The sequence below is a fragment of the Diuraphis noxia genome, unplaced genomic scaffold (assembly GCF_037042655.1).
Source record: "Diuraphis noxia isolate RWA-SAM2 unplaced genomic scaffold, SU_Dnox_SAM2 contig0001, whole genome shotgun sequence".
Taxonomy (NCBI): Eukaryota; Metazoa; Arthropoda; class Insecta; order Hemiptera; family Aphididae; genus Diuraphis; species Diuraphis noxia.
In genome coordinates this window covers 82,567,284-82,591,724 of record NW_028301711.1, presented here as the reverse complement: position 1 = coordinate 82,591,724, position 24,441 = coordinate 82,567,284, and the positions used below count along the sequence as shown (strand labels likewise).

Sequence of the window (24,441 nt, the reverse complement as noted above, 5' to 3'; positions counted from 1 at the left end):
TGCCTCAAAGGCCGTCATCGCGCCTCGCCTCACCGCGGCCCTGTCCCTTTCAATTCTAGCCAGTTTCTTTAGCTCGAGGTCCAGCGGGGGCACTCCCGCTAGGACCTGCAACGCCACCGTGGACGTCGTTTTATACGCCCCCGTTTTCGCTAATAACAGTTGTCTCTGCGCCATATTTGCCCTCGCTCTCCTGTGTCCTGAAGCCATGCACTTCTCCGCCCAAATCGATGCCGCGTACCCCATCTGGGGTACGAACACCGATTTGTAGATCCGTAGTGCCACGTTGCTCTTAAGTCCCCATCGGGTCTTGGCGACTCCGTGCAGTCTGCTGAACAGGCTTTTCGTCGCTTCCGCCTTCTCCGCTAGGTGAAGGCTGAAGTCCTGTTTTTGGTCGAATGTGACCCCAAGGTATTTCGCCTTGGCGGTCGATCTTATCTTTACTCCGCCCAGTCGGAGTTCCAGCGGCTTCGAAAGCGAGTTTTTAAGCCATAGCGTCTGAAACTTGGCCGCGGAAAAGGTGAGTTTTCGCTGCTCCGCCCATTGCGACGCTCTCTCGAGTAACGCATTTGTTCTGCCAGTGACTTCCGGTCGGTGTTTACCGGAGACTAGGATCGCGATGTCGTCTGCATACGCGACAATTTCTGTTCCCTCAGGCAGTTCCTGCGTTAGCAACGGATTCATCGCGTATCGCCACAAGTCCGGGCCGTAGCTCGATCCTTGCGGCGTGCCCTTAGTCAGGGTCCTCGTTATGTCGACGCCGCCGATCCTCATGCTGGCCCGACGGCCGTCGAGATAACTCTTTGTCAGTTCGATGAGCCCGCTGCTGCAGCCTGCCGGTTGCATATCAAGTATGAGCTGGGGCCACCAGAGGCAGTCGAACGCGCCCGATATGTCCAGGAATACGGCATGCACGTATTTCTCTGTCCTGTTTTCGGTCTAGCTGAGTACGTGATTGATCGCGTCGATCGTGGAGAGGCCTTTCGTGAACCCGAATTGTCTTTTCGACATGCGGGGATCCGTATCTTTGCGGATTCTCTCTACTATAATATGCTCAAGCGCTTTCGAGATCACCGGCAGCAAGCTAATAGGTCGGTACGACTTCGGCTCCGCCGGGTCCTTACCCGGGGCTTTCCTGAACACTACTAGACGTGCAATCTTCCACGATTTCGGGAATCGCTTTGTCCTAAGACAGCAGTTGAAGGCCCATGTTATGTCCTTGCCTATCACTGGCCACGCCTGTCTCAGTATTTTCGCCGTTATGCCGTCCAAGCCTGGTGCCTTGTTCGGAGCCATTCTCCAGATGGCTCCCTTGACCTCCTCCACATCGCAAGGGTCAATCGGTCCCGACTCTACTTGTTCCGGTCGAAATGTTCCCAGGCCGACCCCCGCTCTTTCCCGGGTTTCTTTTTGTTCCAGGTTCTCGCCTACTTCCGTATCACCTGGAACTAAGGCATCCATGAGTGCATCGCCTGTCCCCTTGAGAGTTAACGTGTACGATCCGTCCAGCTTACGGATCGAGGCCGGAAGGTCTTCCGAAGGCTTAGTTCCTCCGGTTTTCAGCCATTTGAAGACGTGTCCCCACGGGTCGCTATCTCCCGCGTCCGTGACGAATTTTCGCCAAGCGCTTCTCCTCGCTCTGAAGCAATGCCTCTTGAACGTGCGCTTACGTCCCCTGTAGACAGTACGGATAGCCCGTCTTCTGAACGCGGTTTTTGCGTTCCTAAGCTTTACCTTCCAGCGGCCGAGTGCACTCAATTCGCTTTCCAGCGCTTCATTCCACCACGGGGGAGGTCTCCGTCTGGCCTGGGTCCTCTTGGTCATGTTGACCTCACAGGCCATTTCCAGCACTTCGGCGAGTGCTGCCGTGCAAGTTTCAACGTCTGGCGACTCGAGACTTCGCGATTTCGCGTCTCTGCATTCCCTCAGGAACTTCCGGAACTCAGTCCAGTTCGTTTTGGTGCAATTATATTTCCTTGCCATATCCTGGGTCTCGACGCGCACGTCTGCCCTCGTTATTATGTTAAAGCTGATCAGCGCGTGATCGCTCGACGTAAGGTCGTGGGTGGCCGACCAGTCCGCAACCCTGACGTTGTTACGCGTCAGCGTCACGTTCAGGCAGGCCGACCCTCTGTTCCTATACGTCGGAGGGTACCCCGCCTTGTTAATATCAAGGAGCACTGAGTGCACGTATTTTTCCGGTGATTTTCTTATGACGATTACACGCGTGACCTTCCAACCGGTTGGAAACATTCCGGTACTCGGGTAGTTGTTGAATACGTTGATCAGCCTCACGTCGAGGCACGCCTGCCCACGGTTTCTAAACGTCGCCGGGAATCCCTCCCTATTTTGGATTTTTAAATTTTGTCGACCTACGAGTTTGGTAACCTCGTCTCCGCAATTTTCCGATACTCTGTCGAACCACAAGGCTGACCATGCGTTAACATCAGTACGTTGCCGCCTGTATTGTTCAATATGGATTCTAGGTAGGCAACATACGACCAAGTAGGTTCCTAGAATAATAAGTACGCTGATATTAGCGTCATACTACGGCCTCCTACCTAGAGCCCGACCACGGCAAAGTGGTTGGTACCCAGATGTCTTAAGTTCCAGGACGCCTATATCCGGTTCACGACAACGATCACGGCTTTGTGCCAACGGCCGTTCGTTATCACCCGGAAAGGACGTCTGTCTAGCAGATAGATCCCCACTCCGTCGGTTGCCGGTTCCTAATTCAGTGAGACATTGATGCGGTCCTGAACGGTTGCCGCGTGATAATGGTGTAGAAGCAAAAACAAATGGATAAACGACCTTCGTTCTGGGGTATGTATTTTTAGCGTTTCATTCGTGCTCGATTATTTCTTAGCAAAGTAATGTACCTAACTTAACCCTTTTAATGTTGATTAACAGTTGACTTCCTCGAAAATGCGTTTTTGCTGATTTCCAATTGATACCACAATACATGCAGTTACTCGAAACTCAGTTTTTTAAACGTTGGTTCATCTACCCAACTTTTTCCAATTCGAGCACTGATTTAAGAACAATCATAAACCTACCTGCAATTATTATTCAACATCACAATCATTTAAAACTATACAATAAACATAAATTGTTGTAATGGGGCTGGAGTATATCAGTTGATTGCGACTCACAGGGTTCTTCAGTTCGATTCATGGCTAAATAACTAGTTGTAACCTTAGTTCCGTGATACGCATGTCGACGACAACAGCTGGAGGAATTCTTATAGATTATATTAATGACATCATTCGTCTACCTATAATTTACTACCGTCAGTAGTAGAAAATATAAATTATAGTTTTTTTTCCATAAATGCGCTCATTTAACCAACATTGGTAAATATATGATCATACCTAGTTTAGTTAATTATCCATGGTTCGATTCATAGCAAACAGTGCAAACTAATTGTGTGATCTTATGCGATCACTAATTTCTCGTGCTGTCGTCCAACTGCGTCATCTGATTTCCAACTAGGTCCTATTGCATTGGGGTCGACGACCGCACTTGTCTCCTCTTGGAAAAGGAAGGGTGTAGTATCATGTATGTAGTGATATATACATAGATAAATAAGTCAAATGATCTCCCTACTACCCACTGGCCACTTGTGATACACATTTACAAAGACGACCTTAGATCGTTTCGATGGACAAATACAGTAAAAAAAATGATAAATCCATGTTTTAAGTATTTTATGTTACCAATTACATTTCATGTTTGCTCTTTTAAATATAATATGTTTTCTATCCTCAAAGTAACATGATTTACTATTTTTTTAATATTTTAGATTCTGAACGAAGTGATGAATGTATTCATTTCACAATGATGTGTGTTTTTTTTTTGTGTCTGTGTACAGCATAATTATTCGAAATAATACTTCGATTTCAAACTTTGGGAGTGGTTTCCGATGTAAAAGTGATATAAAATATAAAATATCCTTGGTGCATTATATAGGTCAAAAGTAAACATTTTCCAACAGTTTTCAAAAAAATCGAGAAAAACAAAAAAAAAAATGACAGAAAAGCGGGAATTTTTACGCAAAATCAGTTTTCAACCAAATCTATTTTTTTAAATGGTTGTAATTCAAAAAAACAATCACTGTAAATAGGTACTTGAAATTTTCACCAAATGTTTATGTTAGTGTTATCTTATACAGTTTAATTTTCAAAAATTTTTGACTTTTTTTGAGTTAGGTATTTATAGACCATTGAAATTTTCGATTTTTTTTGAGAATTTTTTTTTGAAGTGTCGGTAAAAAAATGTTGGACGACCAAAAAAACTTGAACATTTTAACAAGGTTCCTTTATGAGTTGTTCTTATTGTAGCTAAAAAAAATTAAAAATCGTTAGTCACAATTTTTTTTTATAAGCGTTTATAGTTCAAAATTTTACGAAATCTGTCGAAAATACGAAAATTCACAAGTAATTTTGAATTTGAAAAATCATAAAATTTTTTGAATAACGTAACGATAACGATTTATCCTCAAACGATTTTAAACATTTGTTATTATTCAAAAGTATAAGTCGTATATACTTGAAAATTTTACCAGTTATTCAGATTGGTATTTTCTTTACATGATTTAATTTTCAAAATATTTTGACTTTTTTGAGGTATTTATAGACAACTGAAATTTTCAATTTTTCTCAAAAATTTCTTTTGAAGTCACGATAAAATTGTTTTGGTCCAATCAAAATACTTGAAAATTGAATACAAAGTTTCTCATAAGTTATTCTTATAGTGATTAAAAAATTATAAGAATACATAGGCATAATTTTTTTTTATTAGCATTTGAAATTCAAATATTGGCAAAAATTCGTCAAAACCATAAATATTTGCAAATTATTTTTAAGTTGAAAAATCATAAAAAATTTTGCGTTTATAACTAAGGATTACAAATATAAGTTTTCCTTCAAGTAGCTATAGAGGAAACTCGAAGCATCATTATAAGAAAAATTTTAAGTGCGTTTGAATTTTAAATTTTTACGAAATAGCGTAACGATAACAATTTATCCTGAAACGATTTTAAATATTTGTTATAATTCAAAAAGTATAAGTCATAGATACTTGAAAATTTTATCAGTTATTTAGATTTGCGTTTTCTTTACATGATTTAATTTTCAAAATATTTTGACTTTTTTTGAGGTATTTATAGACAACTGAAACTTTCAATTTTTCTGAAAAATTTTTTTTGAAGTGTCGATAAAATTTTTTGGCCCTATCAAAATACTTGAAAATTTAATAAAAAGTTCCTCATAAGTTATTCTTATAGTAATTAAAAATTTTTAATAATACATAGGCACGATTTTTTTTTATTAGCATTTCATGTTCAAATATTGACTTAATACGTAAAAATTACGGCAATTTTCAAATTATCTTAGATATAAATTCATAAAAGTTTTTCTTTTTAGATCTAAGATTTGAAAATTAAAGACAAGGATCCTTTCTTATTTTTACAATAGCAGTTGAAAAATAAAAGAAATATATATTATGCATATTTTTTTTTTAAAAGCATTCAAAGCTTAAATTTTGACAAAATACGTAAAAGTCACAAAAATTCGAAAATTATTTTCAACTAGAAATTCATAAAGTTTCCTTTTATATCTAAGATTTTTTATATCCTAGACAGATAAACCGTCTCCGTTCAGAATCGTTTTTTGTATACAATGATACCTATCATTGCATTCAAATTTAACCTAACCTAGACAGAGGTCCACCCCATCACCAATGTACAGCAGAGCGATACCCACTTACCCGCTTTTTTTTTTATTGTATTTACACCGTTTACATTTACCTTCGAGTTACCTAGCGTCCTAGCAGTCATAGTTATCGTTTCAATATAAGATTTATATGTGGACGTGGACTTCCGCACCTATAAACATCAACCTATACTAAGTATAAGTGTATGCTCTTCAACAATAATTTTGAATAATGCATAAGTTATAATATGCATACCAGCTATAATTATATACCGGTATTTAACGACGTCTCTCTAAATACCACCATTGCACTGCACCGTGATGGACTATTTATTTTTTCATACCGATTGTGCAGTTGCAACAGTTCTGTTTTGAATTGAAGTTAAACCGAATGTAAACGTGCAAAAACTTGTTTCCCAATCGTTGGTCGTCGACAATCAGTCGACACAAGTCTTACCAAACTCGAAAATAAAAAATATAAATCAATACACATGATTTTTTGTTTTGTTGTTTTATCTAACTAATAAATCGAATGTATTTATTATTATATACATAGACACACTAAAAACTGCATTACATAATATACATTATACATTATAATATGGCTAACAAAACTAGTGTAGGTTAATTTATTCGTATTTAACATAATATAGTAGGCAAATGTAACAAATTAATACAAAAGGAACTAATTTTTTATTTTATATTTAAAAATAAACATCTAAATCGTGTGTGGGCACACGTTTTGATTAATGTTTTTCATTTGTTCTCTTTTAATTACACAAACTTATTTATCTCGAAATTGTAATAAATCGCACACAAATTGTTCAAACATTGTTACTGTACACATTATACGTTTTTAAATCGGTCTACTAATAAATACATGCCGACCGTTTGATAAATATCTAAATAAAAAAAAAAAAATAATAATGATAAATACATTTTTTCACATGAATTCTAATATAAAATTGTAATACTATATCAATATCTGGACTTTTTCTGTGGTGTACTAGATCATAATATCTATGTTTTTCCAACACTTTTTTTTCCCCGTCAACTGATTTACAATAATAATAATAATATCTTATGCACGTCGTAGGTTTTTGGGTAAGTAGGTGTAGTATCAATTTATTGAAACATATGTCCGCGGACCACTTCGATAGTTGCGTTGGGCGGTCAGCAGGAACGTTTGAGAGGTCACCGAATAAAATTACTGTTTTTAAAAATTGCTTATTCAGTCGTTGATTTCCATAGCCTGAAACACAAAAAAATAAAATAAACCTCATTAATATTTAGTGAAACATAAATAAATTATGAAAAAAGATGTTTATGCAATGAGCTGATTAGTGGGTGGGGGTCGGGGAGTGTTAGATTTTTCGAACTCCATATTTGACGAATACAATTGTCTTCTGTTATTCAGCATCACATCGCATAGATCTGCGATGTTTACGAGATCGCAAAGGCGGAATAATATTTCCATTTCCAATACTTATTATTATTTCTATTTCAGGGCATTTTTTTTTTAAGGACATTGTAGTTGGGATAATCGTATGTAGCTAAAAAGGGTACTTCGCTTAATCCACGTGTTAAATAGATTTAAACTATTATCTTCTAAGTCTGGTTAGAAATAATAAAGTGACAATGTTTTTACTTAGTGCGTGTGTCGATGGAAGGTTTTTTAAAAATTAAGTGAAATCATCAGCCTTCATAGCTTTTGTTGAGGGACCACGGAGCTAGTTCCTCTAGAACCAATCCAGTACATAATGTAGCTTGTAATACTAATTATTTAGTTAGAGATAAATGAATCTGTTAAAATATTTTAAACACCTTTTTTTGATAATTTAATTATTTTAAAATAAAATCATTGTATTTGTTTAATAAAAGTAGGGTACGTATACATTTTTTTATAAAAAACGTAAGCAATAGCGAATCAAAAATATTTCTTCATAAGCCCTACAATGCGCGATTTTTTTAATTTAAAAAAAAAATTTAAGCCCATGTGTTTTTTGTCGTAAAAAACAGTAAAAATACTTAAACAATTTTTGCTATTATATTTTCTTGACAAACCAAGATTTTCAGATTGTATACCCGTCTATTATCAACCGTCAGCTGATAATAGTTTTTGATATGGTCGTTGGTCACAATAATATTATACTATTGTGTACTGTGACCGGTTCGTGTCTCGCCACCATCTCACAGCATACACATTTACCTACATATATGTGGACGTGATTTAATATGGTTATCGTATAGGTACGTCTATAAACTTTTCATAACCACCGGGTCCCTCCTACTCCTCGCCAGCACTGTGTATTATACGTATTATAAGTGCAGTATAACATTATTGTGTTTCGTGTCGACGTCACTGAGACCGGTCAAAACATTTTTATCGTCAGCTTGTACGTAAAGGTACCTCTACTTAATATGTAATATATCAATACATCATTTGAAAATATTATGTTAGACTGTCGGCTGTCGACATACTCGTAAAAACCGTTGACCTGCGGCCTACTTAAAAGGGTGTACGTAATCGGCTATCGCCCGAGGCCCCGGGCTAGGTTACAAAAGGCCCGGCCCGGACAATAAAATTTAAAAGCATACCTAACGGTATTTTTGAAATCAACAAATTATGGGTAATATTGTACTTTAGCACTGATTCTTTGACTAGTTTTTTCGTTTGTCATTTTATTAGGTAATCATTTCGTATTGTTATTAATTATTAAGATAAATTATATTGCGATTCGTGGTCACATTATTATACTATGTGCATTTATGTTAGTGTATTAGAGTCACAGTGATTATCTGTACAAAATACACAAACACACTTTTGTTGGGGGGGGGGGGGAGTGGCTGAAATTAGTGAAAAACCTATTAAAGAACCATAACATACGGCGAACGCGTACGCAGCGGCGGCGACGATGACACGTTTATGAATGTTTAATGACGCTGCCGCCGCCGTTGGACTGAGATGAGTGGTGTGCCGGTCGCGCGCACTCGTGTGTGTGTGTGGTCGCCGGTGTGATCAAACCCGGGACGACGACCAATGGTGCCCAAACAAATCGCGAAAAGAACGATCGGATGGCGTGTATGGCGAACACAAAAAAATCTATATGAAATCCGTCCATTTCGACGGATTGTCGCCAGATCGCTTGTCTAAAAATCGTCGGCGATTAGTTTTCGCGCAAATCGTACAACGAACAGCTACCATATGTCCATATTATGACGTTCAATTATTCGCAAAGATCGCTCTGAATTTCAAATTACGGATGTGGTATTAAGTTTAGCGGTCAACTGCGAAGTTATGCGACGCCATGCAGTTATTCCTAAAACACTCTCCGAAATTAAAATGTGTAAAACATTTTGTTGTAATGTGCTTAATGGTTATAGTTAGACTTTATTTCAAACTGGAAAGTAAGTTATTATGTTAGTATATATTGATTGGAACTTGTGAGATGCTGCGTGGGCGGTAAGTGGTGACAGGAACGCACAAATGAACAACAAAAAAAATACCGCACAGGTTTTTGGGTTCGCAGTGGTTTTATTTATTTTGAAAAAGAAAAAAAATATAACAATAACCGGTGTGTGTGGTGGTGTGCGAGCTTTTCGTGCGGGGATGTCCGTCGTCGATTGGCGGTTTATCAGAGAAGCCATAGCGCGGTTTTTTCGCGTAAAGGCTATTTGGATTCTAACTGCTATCGATATATTAAAAATTAGTGGTGTATCTGGGATGGTATATACAACGATATGATCAATGTTAAATTTTTAAACGGTGTAAAAATGATTTTAAGCACGGAGAATAGCGAATTGTTGCTAGACCGATCGTATACTACTACTGGTGATATTGTAGACACCACTCTGCTTTATTTATACCCAAACATATTGTGGATCAAATAGATTTATTAATTTTGTTTACTACATACAGATCATTAAAGAGTTACATAAAGTTGTACACTTATACATTTCGTAATACGATTGTAGGAATTTCATACCATGGTTGTATAATATTATTAATTATCGTGTAATATTTCAACTGTATGGTTTGAATAGAAGTGTATTATTTAATTTTCTTGGTTAATAAGGGGACATTAAACGGGTGGTACATGATCGGGAAGGGGTAAAAAATGTTTAGGTTAAGTGTTGAAGAAAGGGACGGGGTATGGCTCGACACGGCATGGTATGGAGGGGAATGGCAGTGCGCGGCATTGACTCGCACTTTCTAGGGGTTAGAGAGAAGGGGGGTACTAGTGTGTTTGAACTCTCTGAATCATTCTACTTATGTTTAGTTAATTATTAATTAATTAATAAATTAGTTAATCATAGTTTTATTTGTATAAGTATTTTACTTTAAACGAATTGTAATATTGTTGAACTCCGTATACCAAATACGAGTTTATAGCTCAGTTGGTATTTGTATCAGCTATTAATCTATTTTATTGTAATTATTTAATCGTAATTGTTTTGGCTGAATAACATATCCACGATTATTTTTTATATATATTTAAATTTCAAATTGTTAGGCTATTTTCTTACACCCATTACGATGACTTACTCAACAACTACTGTTCGCCACTTGTCCATATTTTAAACTTATATCACTATATGATGACGCAAGTTATAAAGCTACACATAAAAAGACAAAAATTACACAGCATGCTTTTGCCAGTATTTTGGAATCCCGAAATTAAATATTGACAATTTATAACATGTTTAGTGTGAATTAAATTAAAATTATTCTCCACTTATTCATGTTCATGATAATTTATACAAAACAAGTGTTAAAGAAAATGGGTGTTTTTGTATATTTTGTCATTCACTTAAAATCATATCGATATATCACATAACTCTATAAAAAATAAAAATAAACAATATAAACGATGTTGTCTCTATAAATGCATTCTTAAAATTTTGATATTTTTTTTATCGAAACGAAAATTGCGAAACCCCTTTGGGGGAATTCAATAACGTTGAGGAGCTCGCCTTAAACCCGTCACCGCGGGCTGGACTTAACGATACATGTACTACTCACTATGCACGTCTACAACTACTATCATCATCACTGCTCAATAAATTGTAGTTTTTTATGTAATTTATAATATTACAACAGCCCGTTTGTTTATTATCATATTGTTATACCTACGATAGTAATATATTACACGAGTTCTTTTGCACGGTGTTCGCCAATGTTTATGTATGATTTCCGAACGAATTTTGGTGTAGATAATACGTCCGTCCGTACACACACGCACGCGTGCGATTACAATTAATGTACAACACCCGTATAAAGTCGATTATTAAAACGGATACAGGAGAAGATAATGTTATTCTATATTTTAGATTTAAAACACCCACGAAACAGGTTTCGGTGGGAGTTCGGCGGACGCATCGACGACGACCAAAACAAACACATTTATCATTATACGTGCATTATTATTTAATATTTATGTTTGGGAAGGGTGTGTTACGATTGCGCTTGATACTATTGCGTATGGACCTTTTTCATTATTACGATTGCGTACATTCTACCTACCCAAACTTAGTGCAACGTTGCCGTTGTTCAAAATCATAAAATAACTTATTTTAGGAAATTATTGCTTATACTTGATACAATTTGATAAACGTTACTGTGACTATTATTCCCTGGCCAATACCTTTCGATAATCTATAAAATACTATAAGATAAGATAAAATGCCGATTATTATATCGGATTTCCTGTCGTGTCGCACTTTAGCACCGTTATAATATTAGTATACGAACAACTTGTCATTCGATAAGTCGCTATAGTATTAATGTTAATGAGTAATAGTGCGTTTACCATGGAGAATTCTTTAAAAATTATAATTTCTGAACGTGGGAAAGAGTTAGCCGTGGTTTCTTCCCATAAATATCGTTTTTTAAGAAAACGCAAAGACGAATTGCTAAAATGGATATGTTATAATAAAAGTTGTTATGCCAGCATTTTAACTGATGTCACAAAAACTCAAGTGAATGCAGTAATTGGTGAGCACAAGCATAATGCAATAACACCTCAAATTAATTATTGATCGTCAAGTGCTCAGAGAAAATTGCAAACGAAAAGCCAGCGATTCAATTTCAACTCGACCAAGCAAAATTATACGAAAAGAATTACTGACAAATTTAGGTACAGATATTGTACATAAAGATATTTCTTCTGAAATATATATCTGAATACAATAATTTTTATATAGATAAACTCAAATAAAAAATTGAGGACAGCATACTCGGATGATAAGAGTATATTAGGAAAATGGTTAAAAATGTTTTTTGGTCTACCATTTCTGCCTTATCAAATAGTCGAAGACGGTTTTGTTGAACTAGTAGGTGATTGTCCGGATGAAGTTGGGCTAGAATTTTCAGACTATGTATTAGAAAATTATATAAAACCAAATTGTATATTTCCAAGTAATATATGGGCTGAAGAACCTTCAATAAATAAAAGGTATCATATTTTTATAAGTTATAAGAACAATTAGCAGGAAGTATTCTTGTAAAATATAATTTTAAAGTTTATGTTCTGATACCTAAAAATAAAGTGCCAAATAATTAGATTATTACTAATATCGTAATTTTTATTTATTTGAATATCAGAATTACAAATGGTCCAGAGAGTTTCTACAGAACTTTTAACGCTCAATTCTATAGCGCACATCCACCAATATACTTTGTCATTGAGGCATTAAAAGAAATGCAGGCTGAAACCAACATAAAAATATCCACTGTAAAAAATAATATATCCAAAGCTATTTCAACTAAAGATGTCCAAAAAATTGACCATGTAATAAAACTATATGACCAATTTAAAATAGATGGTAATGTATTAAATTTTTTATCAGGGACTGGTTATCAATACCAAGGTTTTAATTTATAACTTATGATTTGTATTTATTTGACTTAATGTTTTTAGTTTTTTTAAATTATATTATTATTATTTAAATTTTTTATCAGGGACTGCTTATTGATAAGAACCAACGTTTTTAATTTATAACTTATATTTGTTGTATTTATTGACTATAATAATGGTTTTTAAATTATATTATATTAAGTAGTAAGTACATGTTGGCAAAGTTGCTCTCATTTTCATACGCAATCGTAATATTTTAAGGTATAGGTAGAGAAATCGTACGCAATAGTACAAACGTACGCAATCGTATATCACCGTTTGGGAATGTATGTTTTCGATATTACCCCGCAGTACACGGATGTTGCATATTCTATGATATGGATAAAATATTTAAACATTTTTCGAGCTTTTACATCGACTAGCCAGAAGTAATATTTTTTTGATGTTGACAGTATAAAGTTTTAAGTTTTGTTTAGTTCTACCGTTGTTGAACAACCTACATCGCTCAAGAATAGCTGACAAAAATAGTCAAACAAATGCATTATTTGAAATGCGATTTTGCGTGTTAACGGGGGCCTTTGTAGAATTGCAATTTATATATTGATAATGATAATGATAATGCACTTACTTGTGCCGCGGCCAGCTGTTCCTCTTCCTCCTTAGTAACCATGACCGTGCTGTGATTGTACAGGCCCTGGGCCATCAGCTGCAGGGCGAGCGGGTTCTTAGTGCCACTGGCCTTCTTGATCTTGGCCCGCTTGTTCTGGAACCATATTTTTATCTGGGCCTCGTTCAGGCCCAGCTCGTTGGCCAGCTCTTGTCTCCGTCTCTCGGTCAGGTACCGATTTTCGGTGAACTCCTTCTTGAGTCTAGCCAGCTGGTCGCCACTAAACGCGGTCCTAGGCCTCTTCTCGTCCTGCTGCTGTTTGTCCTTTTTCTTCGTTCGACGCGTCCGAGGACCTAAAACGACAATACAAATGGTTAATAACGGCTAACACTCATACACAGACCTGTGTATTTAGGGATAGTAAGATTGTGTTAGGTTAGGTTTAGGAGGTTTAATTAAAAGTAAAATACAGCTTGTTTTTTTTTTTTTTTTTTGCGTGAAATTGTATTACCATTATCTAATTTTGTTCGAGCAAGAAGAAAATACTTAAAACAATAAACAATGTATTATTTTCAGATTTATTTGTATAATTTATATTTATTGCATAAAAAACTGAAACGAATATTAATACTCTAAAAATGTAGTTGAAAACAAAAAATAAATCTTTGGCATTATTAATTTTTCTTAGATTCGTGATTTTTTTAAATAAAAATTCCATTAAGTTTGTTTTATATGAAAAATTTTAAAATATTAATATATTTCATTATAATAATTCATTCTCAATACTCTTCAAATCTAAATTAATAGATATTACAATAAATAAGCGTACCTACTATTAATACTAGTCCGTAGGAATATTATAATTTATTAGTTAGCTATATTCGAGCATTGAAAAAAACAATATTAGGTATGTGTTGGTCATGAACTCAAGATCAAAATTTCAGATCAATTTATGAAATTGCCTATCTGCATGTTATAACTTCTAACAATTGTCCAATCATTATGAAATTAATTTATGTCTAACAACATATTATACAGTAGTTATCGTATCATATTGAACTGTAAACCAAAAAAACATGCAATCAAGTTCGATGTGTGGCGACACATGACCACCATCATCACCGCCTCGGTTTTGCCTTAGTTTAATGGATCACACGTATAGTCCTTGTAGTAGTAAATCGTTTAGTCGTTGTAAGTATTTATATTATTTTCGAGTATTATAAATAGGAAGTCTGTGTTGACCCACTCTTGCAAAACTCGAAGACAGGAAAACGTCATTCGTCGCGGTATTTTCCAATAACAGCAATAATAATAGTTTTTGTATCGCGACGTGAGACAACATGTTATGTAAGCACAATTCTCGACTCATAACTCACTTTGAAATGCTAAAATGTCTACGGAGACTACCCGCCATATAAAGTCGTTAGACGACGGGGGTCAACATATTATATTGGAGATATCAAAACCCCTATGTGATGTACATATATTGCGATAATGCCGGGCAAAAACTATACCGTGACTGCGAGTATTGCGTCCACACGACATGTGATTCGCATGTGTTACATTGCTTTAAAATAATAGCACGGTGAACAAAAGACGAGATATTAAATATTATACCAGCATCGTCGGTCACTCCGGGTTTTCTCGGACCACTGACTGCATTAGGTCGTCGTTCTCTGTGGCAGTTACAACATTTTCGATCAAATGACTTTCCCTCGAAATTGACAGTAAAGTTGTTACATTATAGGAATGCGTGATATTTAAATTGATAATAAAGTATTAATTTTTCGTCTCATTAATATAGTCGTTTTACCCGTGACAAACTAGATAGGTTAAAATATTAAAGAACAACAATTAATTTATACTATTAATACCTTTTTTTTTTCAGTGTTGAACCGACAACGCCGCGGGAATTGCTTTCGCATTACTTCCGCGACGCCACCAACAATACTATCAATACCTATATATTATGTATACAGAAACCTATAATTATCAAATGAAAATTCCTACAATGGGGTTAATTGACACGTGTCAATTCGCACCTATCTGCGTGTGTCAATTTAACACAAACGTTTTTTTTCTCCAATATTTGACATTTTGGAAAAAAAAGTGGGATGTTTAATTAACACAACTATTATATGATATTAATTAGTGTGCATACCTAACTGTTATCTTTATTTTTATGTGTTGAAATCACATTTAAAAAATGTTTTTTTCTTATATAATACATTTTTTTTAAGCATCATAAAAATAACTTTTAACAGATAAATATACAAAATTGATAATTACTGAAATTATAAATAAAATCGTAAAGTTTGTTATGATAGTGGGTAATCATATGGTTAAATCATCGATGGTGCTACAGTTTGGACCACATAAATTGTATAACTTATACTTGTTATGTGTCAATTCACCCCCTGATGCAAATTTGCCCTGGTCCCCCTTAATAATATATTGTAGGTAATATATTATATCTTTATTTTCTTTATGTGGGTGTACCCCTTTTGTACACTTTAATAAAGTGACTTTATGCATCTTTTATCGAGGCCCGCTGAATGCGATGCAGTTATGCCAATGGATATGGTAAAGCAGTACGAATATATACACAATTTGTCGGCATTATTTTATCTAAAAGTATACGACATACATGCGTGTGCATATCCGTTTGAGTTTGTACCTATGTATATTTTTACGCATGTGTTAGGCGTGTGTGTGCATCGGTAAAGGTATTCGTGTATAGATAGGCAATAACCGGTCGGATGTATCGTGTGTGGTCATACGAGCGGAAGTGACGGTAATTATAAATTATTCAGTTTCAAATTTGTACGTAATTTTTTTTTGTACGAAATTTTGCGACTACGTATACTATATACTATATATACCTACACCTAATGTAAATATAGCAAGACCAGTACACGTCAGTTTCGCGTAGTCCTCGCCCTTAAGTCGCATTGCGCCTATATATGTGTCATATCGTATATACTCGCATACCGACCATAGCAGACCTGCTTTGTATACCTATGTTATACATGCAGCTCAGAGACACTATATATACGCCAAGTGTCGGCACGCCGCAGTGATCCCACGCCGTGGCATTTAATAGCGTCGTAAATGCAACAACCCGGTCGGCGTCGTATATAAATAATAATATGAGAATGTGTTTTGTCGCTCGTTATTATACTAGACCTTCTGCCTGAGAACGCCAATCGATATATATAGGTACAGTGCCCGTCACCAACAGTTCGGGAATTACCATAATCATGATGCAACATTCGCACCGAATGCATATTCATATTATAACGACAAACGCAATGCTACTATCTGATGCGTATCTACCTATACCATCAACCCCATGTCTCGACAACAAAATTCGCTTCATAAGGATATGTGTGGAAATGAGTGGTCACTCGATGTGACAGTTCCAAAGTCACCACCGCGGGCCACCCTTCGTCCCGGGGAAGCAAGTGACTAAATAAATCAATCGTTTTATGAATAAATTATTCATTTCTATTAATAAAAACTTAGGTATATAGTTTTTATCATGGTGCAATTTAAAACTTTCATTTAACAATGACCGTTTTTATTGGCTGCTATGTTGAAATAATTCGAGTGATAATAATGTAAAAAACCAAGACGCATAAGTACATACGTATTGTATTGTAAGTAGGTACCTACTATAAGAGAATGATATTATATCCAACTAATTGAAATTGCATGAACTAACAAGTTGACACGAATATTGTGGAGTAAAAAACACAAATGATATATTATGTTACAAGAACTGAGTCATTGATTTATAATTATATATATATATATATTAGTATATTACTCGTTTGGCCAATCGTTTGATTTCTATTTTTATCATATACGACTTTAATACTCGTTTTGTATTTGACGTTATTTTTGATAAATTTTAGCGAACGGTTTTTTAAACAACGTATATATTATCCATAATAACTTTTAAGTATGCCTACTTTATTTTAATTAGCTACATATTATCACATTTTATAAGTACTCATTTATATGAAGTCGAGTTTGACATCATATAAATATGGGTGTTTTGGCTTGCGACTTCTATACAAGCTCATCTCCGGAGGGAGAAGTGTGTAACTTTGTGTACAGCATGACATAGATATAGAAGATCCCTCGGGACACTTCGTCTCCCGTCACTATAAACGCCCAAGGGTTACACCCACGCGATTTAATGTTACTACTCATACAGTATACAAACCAACTTAACTATCTACATATTATCATTATTATTATTTTACATCATTATACAGGTTTGACGAGCGTATTCTTAACTCGTAGGAGTTGTTTAAATAGTTTTGTAATAATAAATTGTCCGTAGATATAGTACCGATTACAACAGATCGACCAGTCAACAGTGGCGAATGGTTATTATTAATATTTTCCCATTCCGTTGCGTAAAAATCACAATAGATAAAAACCGTGTTTTTATATTATATATAGGTATCCGATGGCGAATAAACTTTTTTTTATTCGTATGAGAATAAATCGTTTGGCCTACGATTTTTTTGATAATATTGATGCGGGATAGATTTATATCTAAATCAAAATTTGAACGAGTATTTACTAATTTTACTATTAAACTTACTAATGAGCTAAAGATAAAAGTCTTCAATAAATATAATAGTGATAGTTATACATACGTCATATAACAAAAATTAGGTGTAATATTTTAGTCTAACTCTTAATAATTAGCTATTATCATTTTTTTTTTTTTTTTTTTTTAAATATCACAGCCTCGGTATGTTTCAAACCTATTATCATTGACTTAGAATTTATGATTAGTATACAAAATATACAATTCATTATTCAGTAATTACCCAATATTACTAATTTATTTTAGATTTATGCATAGATACATTAAAATTGTATATAATTTTATATCACTTTTAATAATTTACAGTAAAAAAGGTAAAAAAGTTTAAAACTTTGAAAAATTAAAATTTGATGAATAAGCGAATTATCAAAGAAAAATATGCGGAGGGAGTATGCTTAGTAAATCACTTTGTACCTATATAGAGAACTACTTGTTTGTCGACAGTATAGTCAATAAAGTTACATGCGGTTGAACGTTACCCTTTCTTATATTATAAACATTATTTGAATTCTCTTGTTCGTTCCTAATAATTACGATTTAACTGCCTACGCGACTCTCCCGCAAGGATTATTATTATTATACATAATATACTCGTAGTTTGATCCGACGTAAAATAACTACCTTTAAGTACGTGAGACGAAAAATGCGTTGATTTATTATGGACGAATAAATTTTTAATAGATTTAGAGTAAATCATTTAGCTCGATGTTTATACGATAAACCCACATGGAATATCGCATAAAAAAAAGTTAAATAATAAACACGAAAGGACGATTGAAATGGACCTCATGGAACCTATAATGTTAGATATAGTTATGATACGGTTAACACATTAATAATTTTACTGTACATTCGATCTCATCCTATACAGCAAACATCAATCACTTGTTGGACAAACGTTATTTGACTTTGATGATTATTGCTGCTGTCGTCATGTTATTATTACCATGATATCGTTATTTTTGTACATAAATACAAAAATAATGTAATAATCAAATGTGAACACATTTTTATTAATGCTGTATTATTGTGCATAACCGATAAAATATATTTATTGTCTCGGTGCTGCAAGTCTGAATATTTTATGCCCGGTCATTAAAATAAACGTCAAATAGTCTGCGCACAACATAATAATAATGTGTAATAAAATATATTATTATATCTTATAGGTACACATAGTATATAATAAATAGTGTGTGATGAGTCATCCGTCAGACCGACGCATTATTCGAATACAAAATATGAACGTAAGTATATGTGTGAAATATATATATATACCTATACAATGGAATCTGTATAGCTCGAACCTCTTTTAAGTCGAATTTTCGATAACTCGAAGGAATGACTTGGCCCCTGCCTTACAATATGTGATATGTATGATAGATTTTCTCGATAAGTCTAAGTAATTTTAGTTAAATTTTAGCTTATAACTTAACTCAAATTTATATATATATATATATATATGTAACACGTACAAACCTCAATAACTTGAAGGTCAAATAACCAAATGTATTATTACAAATAACGATAATTCGCGGGCTGAGAATGAAAAGGTTCTATGTGAGAATATCAAATTGTTCAGCAAAGCGATTTTTAACTTTGATACCCAATATCTTTTTTTCTGTTCATTTTATGAATACCACTATAATTTTAATAAATAAATAAATACATTTACTGTCAGATACATTGTGAGTATTAAGTATTGGACATCCGTACATTTTATTAAAACCAAAAAACTGGGAAAAAAGTGTATAAGAAGAAAAAAGTTCTCTGTATAGAACCTTTTCATTCTTCCAACTAAATTATATGTTATATATAGAACTTTTTTATTTTTCTGTAGTGCTATACAATATTTTTCTTCTTGTCAGTGTTACCGACACATGCAACATGAATAATTATAATAACATAATGTTCTTACATTATTTTAATGTTTAATCAAAAACAATAATTATTAACAATTTGAGCAAATAAAACACATTAGGTATCACATAATCGTCTTGACAAAATATTAAAATAAAATAATAAACATAAATTGGAGGCAATTGAAGTCGATAACAATATAGTAAATAGTTTTAAAATTCAAACTATAATAATATTATTAAATCTATAAATACCGGCTGGCTACTATTACAAAAATATTATACGATATTATTGTAATTTTTGTTTTATCGTGTCAACGACATCGTGTATTATTGATAGAACCTTTTAATACTAACCAACATTGAATTACATGACGATACAACCTTTTCCTACTTATGTAAACTTATCAGAATAACAAAGTTCTATCGAGCTACAGCTATAATCACGATTCTGTAATTTGTCATGATATAGAACCTTTTCATTTTCTATATCTCACTAAGTACTAATTGTAAAAACATAATTTTTGAACCAAAAGATGCACAATTAAAAACTTAAAAAATAAATGCAAAAAAACGATTTTTGAAAAAAGTGGACATAGACATTCTCAGCCCGCGAATTGTGGTCGAAAACTAATAAAATCTCTAAGTGTCGGTGATAACATAAAACATTTTGTCGAAGTTAAAAAAGGAGTGAAACGCAAAAAACCTATACTTTTTTAAAATTTTAATTCAATATGCTAGGGTTGGCAAACCTTTTTGGAAACTAGTGCCAAATTTTTGCAATCAAAGGTTTGACATTTGTAAACACTAAATAGAACATAATCGATATAGTAACATAATCAATTTTACGTAAGGAATATTATAATTTGGTCTTTTTAATTTTACAAGCAACATTTTATGAATATTAAAAATTTTCACAATTTAATTTTTTCGCGTGTCAATGAAATTCGACAAACGTGCCACTTTTAGCATGCGTGCCATGGGTTTGCCATACCTACATAATACATAATATATTATACATTTATTACCTAGTTAATAAACAAATAAAATTATAAAATGAAGTCCGTGTTTTTTAAATAAAAAAATTTTCGATAACTCAAATTTTTTTTTCGCCCCCAACCGATTTATCGTCCGTTATCGTATTTATAATAAGTTATTGTAAATAAATTAATAACTTGGTTAATAAATGGTTTCAAAACCCGGCCGCCATCGCCAGCGCACTGCAACACAGAAACCGCGCAACGCGAAGTAAAGTGTCTCGGAATCGTAGGAAATTGTGAGAAAAAAAATTACCGTGCATACAAATACCATATACGAGTACATATCATGGAAAAAGTTTGTTCAACACGTTGTTGATCGATATTTGTTGTGATTTTTCCCTGCGCTCAGAGTGAAGTCTCATTGTTGAATTGAATCTCAGTATACACCTACAGACGGCGTGCAATGCAACGAGTAAGCTTCCCGTGCGGCAGTTACGCATTATGATAAAATTGTAACACACACGCGACGGACTGTTCGGGGTAATGAACGGATTATTATTTTATAGCTATTTTTTATTTTTGGATCCGTACTAGTGCGGGCGACGAGTCTGTCAAACCAACAAATCTCTCCGGTTAAGAAATATTAATAATACGTCATATTATTATATATTGTATACGCGGCGGTCCCGCCCACAGCTACTTTACGATATTATCATAATTTTAACTGTACATACGACGGCGGTTCTATATATCACCCTCCTCGGCCCACTTAAATTCTTAAATCCCGCTTGCATATTACATACAATTTCGGGATGAGCGTGTGTGTGGTATAATGTTAATTATTAAAACACTATGTTAAAACGATGTGCGTTGATCAGTCGCATATTATTATACATCGTGTATCGCCTAATATTACGATGCTTACCGCGGCGAAGATTTGGATAGTATAATTTTTCGTGTTCATATTATAATATTATGCTTCTGTTATTATTTTTAAAATTGTACATTTGTGGCATTGTAGCAATGTGAGTATATAAAAAACTCGTTTCGGAATAATAATTATGTTGATTTAATGGTCCGACTGTGTATTTCTAGCGTCGATTTCATCGTTAATTATTTTGTGTCTACTTATATATTATTATAACCTAATATAAGACACCTATACGAATGTGTCTCTTATGGGTGACGCGAAAATCGAAATATTCTAAAAATCTATAGACCAATGCATGTATACACACTCGCTTCATACCGTTCGAACCCAACATTTTATATAATATGAAATTTATAAAATATTTAATTTAAACGCCCAATTTGATAAACCGGAAAAAATAAAAATCATTCGCTATAACAAGGTAACCACGACAACATTCGTTTTTACAAAATCATTTCAAAATGATCATTATTAGAATACAACTATCTACGAGGACAAACATGGAGGTGAGAAACCGTCAAAACGATTTGGCGTTTACATACGGTGCACAGTAAATACTTATCATTATCATTATTGTTGTTGTTCCAATGGGAACGTGTTTTTGTTTCATTTTCAAACGTCGTGTTTCGACAAGCCTAAAAATGCTGATACCTGCTAATTATTTTATTATATTATAATTGTTTGGATCTCACTTTTTGTGTTATGGTATTTTTTTTGGTTTGTTTGGTGTTGGCAATCTTATTTTTTCAATACGTCAGCTTTTCGTGTACTTACTTCTTCCTATATTTGAATAAAACAAAACAAAAACAAATATTATTAAAATGTTGACATAATTAATGGAACAATGGTAATGAGTTGTGGGTGTAGTTATAACATAATATTGAACAAAAAAGGTTTATACAGTCACTGAATTTACAGTAGAGGTAGGTACGTTCTATGAAAACATATTAGTCAAAAATAGGTTTAACTACTTTCGAGAATGCGATAACATACAATACTGTATTATTATATTATTGATGTATTTATTGAGCTTATGCAACTGCCATGCCGGCGACAAAACCGAATTTCAAGGACTCCTCGTGCGTACAATTATTACAATAGTACCTATACCTACTATTATAGAAATACCTATTAACGATAAATCATAGAAATATTGCTCGAAACATGTGCGTGACCCAGATTCGTATTTTACAATACAGTCATTAGGTCTTATATACATATCATTTCATTCATGATATCCCCGCTATGGTTGTTCAGTAATAATAATAACTAATATAAGTATATAGTATACGTGTACTGACATACTGTATACAGACCAGTTAATAATAATAATATTATTAATTACCGCGAAGTCTATGCCTTGGTAATTTGCCCATGTATACATAATAACTTAAAGTGTGCGTGTGCGCTCACACGGCGCACGCATGTATGATGAAGGTGGTGTCGACCAACTTAGCTGGCAGTATATGGACGCAGGACGACGGATGCATAATATCAATATACAGGGTAAATGATTTTCGTTTTCAGTCGCCACTTGTCCAATAATCGATATTCGATGGGGTTTAGATGTCTTCGGATTGAGACAAATCCAAAGGGGAGCTTGGGAGTAAAACCTATATCAAGTCGCCCAAAATCAAGTGAGTGTTTAAAGTATCATAATTTAATCGTACAATTTATTGCAAAATTAAATCCATTAAAATTGTTTTTAAATTAATTTTTGTAGTTCAAAATGTCTGATCAGTGATGTGGTAGACTCGATAGACAAAAATATTTCACATTGAGGAAACGATTGTACACAGTACGTGCTCATATACTACAGATTACAAATGAACGAGAAAAACGAATAACTTGTCATCGACTCTTACTTATACATAATAAGAATAGCGGAATGTAATATAACATTTCTTAGACTAAATAAACCCGATACAAAATAAAATATTAACTCGGGACGTTTGCGATTAATCTTGCTGTAAACATCACCCTGTATGTATAATATAATTGCGTGGTGTCGTGGTGGACGCGAGGGGAGGGGAAATGATTTTTTCTTCTCTTATAAGCTGTGTAGCGCGATACACATGAATAATTAAAATAATAACATGGCTCGTAATACAAATAATTGCGCTCCTTACTATAATACTCTTATGATATCAATTAGTGCAGTTAGTTACACGAAATAACATAATTTTATGTTTACGCGTTTTTGGCCGAGAGGACTTCCTAACGTACAACTTTTATATTGTATGTAGCAAAATTTCGTTCGGAAGAATTAATTTTGTGTTAGTTTTTATTAATAATATTATCATGGTCCATTAGCAAATTACAAGGTTAATGAACAATTCAATGTCGAACACACACTTTCGATAATAATAATATACGTTTGTTGCAGTATAAGACAACGCTTGCGGATGTAACGTACTCTTCGTATGTTAGGTACCTACCAACTTATATATCATTATGATGCTCGTACAGCGATAAATCGGCGCTCTCTGTACACACGTGTACAGACGAAACATATATATACGAAATGCTTAAGTAGGTACATTATGTGCTGTGGCGCGTTTTGTTTCCATAACGATCGAGACCGATCGATCGATCACACTTTTAGAAGTCGCAAGCAAAAACACGTAATCTCGGCCTATAACATAAATATTTATAATCGCATTCGTGAGCGGTGTTGAACTATGCGGTGTATACCTCTATCTCGTATGTATATATATATGGGGTCTAATTAATAACGGCCATTATCGACGTGTTCTACTATTTATATACAAAGATACGCGAAAACAGCGTTTCTACGTATTTACACTTACAACCATTTTGTCGACGACCGAGGTCAGTGTTTATATACCTACTGCGCGCTGTCGGACCCGTA

General features: G+C 34.2%; 1 protein-coding gene across 1 annotated transcript in view; it reads right to left on the bottom strand.

Annotated features, from left to right (window-relative positions):
- Positions 1-6,382: 6,382 nt before the first annotated feature.
- Positions 6,383-24,441, bottom strand: part of LOC107172532 (homeobox protein E60-like) — a 48,727-nt gene continuing 30,668 nt past the window's right edge. The window contains exons 2-3 of the mRNA XM_089215202.1: positions 13,194-13,556; positions 6,383-6,960 (exon numbers count right to left, since the gene is read on the bottom strand). Coding sequence (XP_089071328.1) covers positions 6,940-6,960; positions 13,194-13,556 — 384 coding nt within the window. The 3' untranslated portion in view covers positions 6,383-6,939. The remainder of the gene's footprint in view (positions 6,961-13,193; positions 13,557-24,441) is intronic.